Below are 9,769 nucleotides of genomic sequence, written 5' to 3' on the forward strand. Positions count from 1 at the left end.
ATGAGGCGCCTGATGGTGCTGTTGAGACTGATGAAGGGGGAAACGAGGCAGAGAGAGGGAAGAAGAAGAAGAGACGCTTCTGGAAGTGGCCCTCTTTTCACTTTCCTTGCCTCAGCTCTGGAACATATGACCTGGACAAGGCTGAGACGACTTACGGGACAGAGGCGGAAAATTCCTGGATAAATAGCGATGGTACAATTACATCAACATGTCATGATGATGCAAATATTGATAAATGACTGGTTCCACAATTACAGGAACTTCTGTTATTCCAATTAAAACAAACACTGCTGTCATTATCACACTAAACATCTTAAAGTAACAGTTTAAATAGTTTAATTTTTAGGATATCAAGTAAGAAAACAAAGAACCATTATAATATGAGTGTGCAATATTTTATTTATAATATTTATTTGATTTGATTCATATTTTAGCTCCAGCTCCTGAAGACCATGCTGCTGAGGAACAGCTTGTGCAGAACATACTGGACAAGGGTAAGAATAGGAAATCTATGAGAATTACAAAAGGTTATTTTAAGCCTTATACAGTGTAATATGAAATTGCATTTCATACTAACCACAATTGCTTGTCTGTTAATAGGTCATCTTCGTGGCCAGTATAAAGTTGGCTGCAAGATGGGTGAAGGAGGATGTGGCACCATTTATGAAGGAACTCGCTGCAACGACGGACTTAAGGTTTCATTTTTTTTTTTTTTTTTTTTTTTTTTTTACTTAAAATCTTTGCAAATCTGTTCAGAATTAATAACTGGAGTGATATCAAATATTTGCACATGCTAATTGTTAATTCTTTGTTTTGTTGATTAGGTGGCTCTGAAATGTTCAATGAAGATGCAGGACATGCCATCTTTGAAAGTGGTAAGTGGACTGCACTCTGCCTCCAAGTCACTGTTTTCAGTATATAACATCTTTATATTATTGTTAATTAAGGACTACAAATGAGCAAACTGTTTTGATTTGTAAACTAAGTCATTATTTGGGAAACTACCTCTATCTAAGCATCATATCTTCTTTCTTTTAGCCTGGTCATCCCAAACACTTTCCCATGGAGATTGGCCTGATGCTCAAGGCCAATGAGGGTCCCAGCATTCCCCAGATTATTAAACTGCTTGACTGGGTGGACGACAAAGACTACTATGTGATGGTTATAGAGCGGCCCATGCCTTGCATGGACTTGTTTAGTTTTGTGGAATTCCATGGAGGAAAGCTTGACGAGGGGACGGCACGAATTATTATGCGGCAAGCCATTGATGCTGCTCAAACTTGCTGTAAACGTGGCGTCTTTCATCGTGATATAAAACTGGAGAACCTGCTGGTGAAGCAGGACACCATGGAGGTCAAATTAATTGACTTTGGGTGCGGAACGCTCATGACAAAATTTGCCTTCAAAGACTTTCAAGGTACAGTATGTGTTATGAATTGCTTTGTTAATTATCTCACAGAAATGCATCCTATATATATAGTCAGCATGCTGCGATAGTGTATTAAACATGAGATATTTTTCCTGCAGGCACAAGAGTGTGCTGTCCACCTGAGTTCTACATGAAGGGCAAGTACCATGCAAAACCGACGACAGTGTGGACACTAGGGTTCATGCTGTATGAAATGCTCTGTGGGGAATGTCCTAAACCCTACGACCGGCACATGATTAGTGTAAACCTCTGGACCAGACATGGCTTGTCACAAGGTGAGATTTTCATCATCATTCAACAAAAAAATCCAATAGTTTCAAAGACAGTAGGTATAAAGTACAAGTTTATAATCAAATGTCTTTCTTGTCTTTTTGCACAGAATGCTGCCAGATGATTTGTGCTTGCCTGCAGCCCAAGCCAAAGAACAGACTCAGTCTGGACAAGATGCATCTCCATGACTGGTTTAAGGTACAAAGTCTAAGATTATCTTTTGTTGGTTTGGTTCAATCTCTAGTCATTATTAACTCAGAGTAATTTTTTCTCTAAATGTCATGTATTCAGACAAAAATCGCTGACTTTATCTTATTGTTTCAGGTCACGGAGTAAGACACAAAGAACCTCAGAAAACAACTCGTGTCACAACTATCCTGTTGTCTTCTGCCTTTAGTCAGCTTTGCGTCTGGCGGGCTGACAAGAGTGGCCTTTCCATCAGACCACTCAGGCCTTAGCATATTGTGGGGCCAACAAGTCCCGGTAGTGTCTGGCCTGGTAGGGTCGGCCTTGCTTGCTTGGGAATTTCTGGGGATTTTTGACTTTATGTAAGAAAATCTATTAGACATTTGTACAAATATTTATAAGAAAATGCATTAGACATTTGTACAAATATTTACAAGAAAATCCATTAGACATTTTATAAGAAAATTTGTAAGAACATGTTGTATAAGACATTTGTACAGATATTTATAAGAAAATGTATTAGACATTTTGTAAATTTAACAACATGTTGTATAAGAAATTTGTACAAATATTTATAAGAAAATGTATTAGACATTTCGTAAATTTAAGAACATGTAAAGAAATTTGTACAAATATTTATAAGAAAACGTATTAGACATTTCATAAGTAAATTTGTAAGAAATGTATAAGAAATTTGCACAAATATTTATAAGAAAATGTATTAGACATTTCTTAAATTTAAGAACATGTTGTATAAGAAATTTGTACAAATATTTATAAGAAAACGTATTAGACCAGGAGTGCTCAGCACTGTTCCTGGAGATCTACCTTCCTGCAGAGTTCAGCTCCAACCCTGATCAAACACACCTGAACCAACTAATTAGGATCTGAAGGGGCACTTAATTACAGACAGGTGTGTTTGATCAGGGTTGGAACTGAACTCTGCAGGAAGGTCGATCTCCAGGAACAGGGTTGGGCACCCCTGTATTAGACATTTTGTAAAATTTGTATAAACGTGTAAGAAATTTGTGCAAATATTTATAAGAAAATTAGACATTTCGTAAGAAAATTTGTAAAAAATAAGATAATGTATAAGAAATTTTTAGACATTTCAAATAAATTTATTATAAAATGTATTAGACATTTCAGACATTTTGTAAGTAAATTTGTAAGAACATGTATAAGAAATTTGTACAAATATTTATAAGAAAATGTATTAGAGCAGGGGTGCTCAATCCTGTTCTTGGAGATCTACCTTCCTGCAGAGTTCAGCTCCAACCCTGATCAAACACACCTGAACCAACTATAGGATCTTTAGGATCTTAATTAGACATTTGATAATTACAGACAGGTGTGTTTGATCAGGGTTGGAGCTTTTGTAAAAACTTTGCATAAACGTATAGAAATTTGTGGAACATATTTATAATCCCTGTATTAGACATTTTGTAAGTAAATTTGTAAGAAATGTATAAGAAATTTGTACAAATATTTATAAGAAAATGTATTAGACATTTTGTAAGTAAATTTGTAAGAAACGTATAAGAAATTTGCACAAATATTTATAAGAAAATGTATTAGACATTTTGTAAATTTAAGAACATGTTGTATAAGAAATTTGCACAAATATTTATAAGAAAATGTATAAGACAACCCTATTTTTGGAGATCAGCTCCAACCCTGATCAATTACAGACAGGTGTGTTTGATCAGGGTTGGAACTCTGCAGGAAGTTCAATCTCCAGGAACAGGGTTGGGCACCCCTGTATTAGACATTTTGTAAGATTTGTATGAACATGTATAAAAAAATGTGTACAAATATTTAGAAGAAAACATATTATACATTTCGTAAGTAAATTTGTAAGAAACGTATAAGAAATTTGTACAAATATTTTTAAGAAAACGTATCAGACATTTCGTAATATTTGTATAAACATGTATAAGAAATTTGTGCAAATATTTATAAGAAAATGTATTAGACATTTTGTAAGAAAATTTGTACAAATATTTATAAGAAAATGTATTAGACATTTACAGATGTATCTATGCACATAAAAAAATTTGCAGACATTTTATAAAATTTGAAAAAACGTGTATTAGAAAATTTGTAAGAAAATTATGAGAAATTTTGTAATAATATTTATAGGAAAATGTATTAGACATTTTGTAAGAAAATTTGTAAAAAAAAATATATGAATTTTGTAAGAACATTTCTAAGAAAATTTGTAAGAAAATTATAAGAAATTTTGTAAGAATATTTATAAGAAAATATATTAGACATTTTGTAAGAAAATTTATAAGAAAATCTGTTAAAAAATTATAAGAATTTTTGTAAGAAAATTGATAGGAAAATGTATTAGACAATTAGCTAGAAAATATATTAGACACTTTGTAAGAAAATTTATAGGAAAATATATTAAACATTTTGTAAGAAAATTTATAAGAACATTTGTAATAAAAATATAAGAAATTTTGTAAGAATGTTTATAAGCAAATATATTAGACATTTTGTAAGAAAATTTATAAGAAAATGTATTGGACATTTTGTAAGAAAATTTTTAAGAAATGTTGCAAGAAAATGTATAAAGGAGTTTTGTAAGATCATGTATAATAAATTTTGATCTGTATTTACATTGTGCTGTTCCCTTGTAGAGTTTCATAATACATTCCCCTGCAGTCCTTTAGACTTCTCACAAAAGTTTTTTTTTTTTGTCACTTCTGAACCCGCTCGAGTCTGAGAGCTCCCTGTCATGATCTACCTGTCTATCTATCTATATACAATATGTACAACCTATCTGTACAAATACACAAGAATGTTCATGCTGCTTGCCCTACAGATACAGATGCACAGTTAATGGAAAGAACGTACATTTAATTATTATACAACCACATTGTGGATTATTCTCATAAAATTTTTACTTTGACACAATGAACAAATATGTTAAAAGCATCTTATTAAAATCATGTGATTTTAAAAAGGTTGGAAATCCAAACTGGGATTGATTTTTATGATTGGCTGCCCAGCTACAACCAATAATGTATGGCATAAGAAGCCTGTTCTTTCACATGTAAATAGACATGAGCTTGTTTAGCCTAGATAACTCGTTGTTAGAGAAAAGCAGTTGTTGCCGTAGAGGCTGAGTAGAAGAAATTACTTGGCCTCAATAGAGCACTCACACGTCTCATCTGTTGATTCCACTGTCAACGCTAACAAATAAATAATGATTTTGAATGAGCACAACAGTGTACTGGACTGATATATAACATTAGACCTCAGAGATCAGAGTGACAAGGTAGCACAATGTTTCAAAACAATATTTTACATACATATGTAATTGACATATGCGTCAACAGAGCTCCTTAAAAATCTTCACGACATTTAATTGAAATTGAATTATATTGATGTATAATTAAATTATACATCTCCCACCCTAGAGCTGATCTCAGAGCAGGATCACTCTAATCGCTGTTTTAATTTTAGTGCTTTACACCGTGTCTACACTGGACACGATCTACTCATAAGCTGAAGACCTGAATCAGGTGTGTTTGATTAAGGAGACATGAAAAACATACAGTGTTGCCTCCAGGAACATGGTTGGGAACCACTGATCCAGATGATCTATTTTTTTAGGGAAACTGCAAGCAAACTTCTAAAGAAAAGAAAAAGAAAAGGCTTTGATTGATCATTACCATTGACCCGATCATGCAGTGTTCCCTGGTGTGCTCCATAACCTGTGTCCTGGTGTGCTGCATGGTGTGCTCTGTGGTATATGCCCTGGTGTACTCCATGGTGTGCTCCATGGTGAGTGTCCTGGTGTACTATGTGCTTCTCACCCCTGTTCACTCCATGGTGCATGGCCTGGTGTACTCTGTTTGGATTTACTGAAGACAGTATGCACAGATTATTTCTAAACATAAAATGCATGTGTAAACTGACAAGACAATAAGTGTTTAATAGACGTAATTTTATAAAGCCAGAAGCTGAAGTGATATCTGAGACAGTCGGACTGGAGGTGTTGTAGTTCATGTGTCTCCCTAAAATAAATATGAGCAAAAGACATTAAAAGACACATTGGTAGGAATTCTAAACAATTTTGTGAATTTGCTAGGTATTTTTTTTTTACATACAGACTGTGTGAACATTTTAGTCAGCTTACTCAAATTCTATGGTACATCATTGAACAAGCATAGACACAGATACCTATTGTGAAAAACTGCAAGACTAAGAATTCTGATATTTTATATAAATTGTACCACCATTTATATTTTAAAAATCTTGTCTAAAGATCTTTAAATTTCATAAGATTAACAAAGATATTACAGGATTTGTGGGTCTTGAAGTGGTATAATTTAGCTTACTGTTAAAAAAAAAAAAAAAAACTGTAAAAAAGGCAAGATTTTTTTAAACAATAACATTGAAACACATACCAAGTGAAGTGTGGCTTTAGACGGCTGGACTTGGGTCAAAGTTCATGTGACTTTCTGTGAAAAATATGAACAAGCTAAATTAACAGCAGTGTTCCTACACATTTTCTATTTCAAAATGTCATACCTTTCAAGACTCAAATTTCCAGACCTCTGTAGATTTTTCAGACCATATTTAACACAAATGGTTCATATAACTTATTTTTTCAGCAGCATATTTGGTATACACAATCTGTAAATATTTTCTTTTTTTCTAATTATTTTTCTCTAAGGGATAACGTCATAATTTCACAGGACTTCTCTTGTATCTAACTGCACTCTTTGAAATTTTCTATTTGTGCTATTGAACTTTTTTGGTTAACTTTTAGCAGTTTGTCTAGTTTGTTTATTTTGTAATGTTGGTTTATGTTGTAAGTGCTGATTTTATTTATTGAGTGTTGCCATTGTTGTGTTTTGTACATCAAATATTAATGTCATTTTTTAAAGACATATCTCAGCGATGGCTTTACTATTGTGAAAGATCCATCCACAAACAGTTCATAATATGAAATATAATATTAACTGATCTTCAAGTTTACAGTTGAGGTCGTAAGTTTACATAGACCTTGCAGAACCTGCAAAATGTTAAATATTTTATCAAAATAAGAGGGATCATACAAAATGCATGTTATTTTTTTTATTTACTGCCGACCTGAATAAGATATTTCACACAAAAGACTGAACACTGTCAGAAAAAAAGGTACAGTTCTGTCACTGGGGCTGGGGCAGTGCAAAGTACTAAAATGGTACTAATATGTACTATTCAGGGGTAAATAAGGTAAAAAAATGTAGCTTTTCACTTTTGTACCTTAGGGTACTGCCCCAGCAACAGAACTGTACCTTTTTTTCTGATAGTGTATAGTTCACAAGATAAAATAATAGCTGAGTTTGTAAAAATTACATTGTTCAAAAGTTTACATACACTGAATTCTTAATACTGTGTTGCTACCTGAATGATCCACACCTTTTGTTGTTGTTGTTTTGTCCTGAAAAGTTAAACAGTTAAACTGATTTTGAGATCCATTATTTTACACAGAGGACAATGAAGGGCCTCATATGCAACTATTACAAAAGGTTTAAATGCTCAGTGATGCTCCAAAAGGAAGCCAGGGGTGTAAACTTTGAACAGAAGAAAATGAAGATGTGTGCATTTTTCTTGTTTTGCCTAAATATCATATTTTTTTCATTTAGTACTGCGCTTCAGAAGCTACAGAAGAAAACATAAGTTAAATTTACCCTGATCTTCAAATTCAAAGCTTTCACCCACAGCTCTTAATGCATTGTGTTTCCTTCTGGAGCATCCATGAGTGTTTGAACCTTCTGTAATAGTTGCATAGTTGCAGTCCCTCAGTTGTCCTCAGTGTGAAAAGATGGATCTCAAAATCATAGTCATTGTTGGAGAGGGTTCAACTACAAGTAATAAAGTACATAACAAGGATTTGTGGGACATAAAGGATGTTGTATGTAAAAAAAAGGTGCATGTGAACTGTAAATAATGCTAAAATAAAATGTTCCTGTACATGTTAAGAATAGACTGACTAACTTAAAGTCAGACAATTATCTTATTTCATATTCTAGCTCAGGGGTGGCAAACTCTGATCCTGGAGAGCTGCAGCCCTGCAGAGTTCAGCTTCAACCCTAATAGATCTCTCCTGCTTTTAGCTTCCTAGTAACCCTTCAGACCTTAATTAGCTTGTTCAGCTGTGTTTGATTAGGGCTGAAGCAAAACTCTGCAGGGCTGCAGCTCTCCAGGACTGACGTTTGCCACCCCTGTTCTAGCTTGTCATCAGTTTGACAAATGTTTTCATTTGTCACCCTTCTGACATGACTAGATCAGAAATGTAAAAAATGAATACACAAGGTCCAAAATTCCAAACAGATACTAATCACTAAATACAATTATGATGACTACAAAACAGTTACAGTAGTAAACAACTAAATTTCTAAAGACAACTTAATAATGTGAATTCACAGTAAAATAAAAAGTAAAAAAAACAAAAACTCTTTAATCCTGTAAAATCCTGGCAATTTTTTTACAGTGTAATATTGCATGATCACCAACAGTGAAGTATAGTGTGATCTGTTGATCTGTTGCTGGATTATTGCTGGTATTCATGTAAACATTCTTTTAAGACTCGCTTATTGTAAAGAAGAATTTTAAGTAGGGATGCACCGAAATGAAAATTCTTGGCCGAAACCGAAAACCGAAAAAAGACGAAACCAAGGCCGAAAACCGAATACCGAAACACCGAAACAAATTATGCCAATTATTAGTACCATTGCATTTGTGGCTATGACTGTGCACTAACCTTACTAAAATCAAGACATTGCAATTGCATAAATTAATATTAAAGTTTTAAAGAATAAATCGTTGAGGTTGAGCTTGTCCTCTGCCTGACATTTGAGAAAGATTTGAGACAGTGTATTTAAATAGTGCCAGTGCATAAATTATTTTTTTTTGTCCAATTTAAAAAATATCTAGCAGAAATATGGCTACAATCTGATAGTCACATATATAGTAGCCTAAGGGGCCGTTCACATATCGCGTCTTTTGCGCGCTCAAGTTCATTATTATAGATGTAGACGCGCGGTAGCCGCGCTCATAACAGAAGCGACGCGGTCGCGACGCGCTTGTTTTTTTCAGACGCGTCCGCGCCGCATCGACATGAAAACATCAGAATGCTGCAAGCGCAACGCGGGTCACGTGACAAGATTCAACCAATTAGCTTAATCCTTTCCCGTAACAACATTGAAAGCTCAGCAAAGATGGAGAAACAGCTGATCATAGCTGTACATTTTTAAACAAATTTAGCAGCAGAGCTACAGCAAGTGATTTTCCGCGTCTTCATTGAGAGTGCGGGTCATGGTTGCTTAGCAACGGCAGACGCCACAGGAGCGCAAGCTACAGAGGCTTTGGAAAGGAGGAGAAATCGACGTCTAGCGTTTTACACGCGTTTTTAGGCGCGAGATGTGAACGGCCCCTAGAGTGTAACCTTACTTTTCATTGTTTTCACTCCGTGGTCCATCTCAACCTCACACCGCAGGCATGTTGCTTCAGACAAGCACGTGCAGGCTGCGGTTTCTGTTTGCGTCATCACAACATACTGTTTCGGCCGTGTTGTTTCGGTGATCAAAATCTTTCGGCCGAAAACCGAAAATGCACTTTTGGGCCATTTTCGGCCGAATATTTTCGGTGGCCGAATATTCGGTACATCCCTAATTTTAAGTAATGAAATTGTGCACCTTGAATTCAATCAGTCCTGTTTTGATAATCACTAAGGGATCACTTTGCCGCATGAAAACTTGTGATAATTATTTAGTTATTTTTTTTTAATTAAATTTACATTTTATATTTTAGTTTTTTTTTCAAGGCAAGTTCTAATTCCGCGAGAGCACACAAGCTCCTTTCGCTTCTCTTCATCTA

General features: G+C 34.5%; 1 protein-coding gene across 1 annotated transcript; it reads left to right on the forward strand.

The window, feature by feature from the left end:
* Window positions 1–617: 617 nt before the first annotated feature.
* LOC127171320 (serine/threonine-protein kinase pim-2) lies at window positions 618–2,286 on the forward strand. The gene is made up of 6 exons (XM_051119894.1): window positions 618–695; window positions 825–875; window positions 1,039–1,417; window positions 1,528–1,704; window positions 1,809–1,897; window positions 2,024–2,286. Exons 1-6 carry the CDS (start codon window positions 636–638, stop codon window positions 2,033–2,035), a joined length of 768 nt encoding a protein of 255 aa, XP_050975851.1. The 5' UTR covers window positions 618–635; the 3' UTR covers window positions 2,036–2,286.
* Window positions 2,287–9,769: the final 7,483 nt, after the last annotated feature.

This window comes from Labeo rohita, chromosome 9, assembly GCF_022985175.1.
Source record: "Labeo rohita strain BAU-BD-2019 chromosome 9, IGBB_LRoh.1.0, whole genome shotgun sequence".
In the NCBI taxonomy this organism is placed as follows: domain Eukaryota; kingdom Metazoa; phylum Chordata; class Actinopteri; order Cypriniformes; family Cyprinidae; genus Labeo; species Labeo rohita.

What these genes read in the sequence shown, in the direction of transcription:
- LOC127171320 (XM_051119894.1), top strand. Translation starts at nt 636, where the DNA reads ATGGGTGAAGGAGGATGTGGCACCATTTATGAAGGAACTCGCTGCAAC. An exon ending in GCTGCAACGACGGACTTAAG is followed by an intron (nt 696 to 824) that starts GTTTCATTTTTT and finishes TTTGTTGATTAG; the next exon opens with GTGGCTCTGAAATGTTCAAT. An exon ending in CAGACATGGCTTGTCACAAG is followed by an intron (nt 1,705 to 1,808) that starts GTGAGATTTTCA and finishes CTTTTTGCACAG; the next exon opens with AATGCTGCCAGATGATTTGT.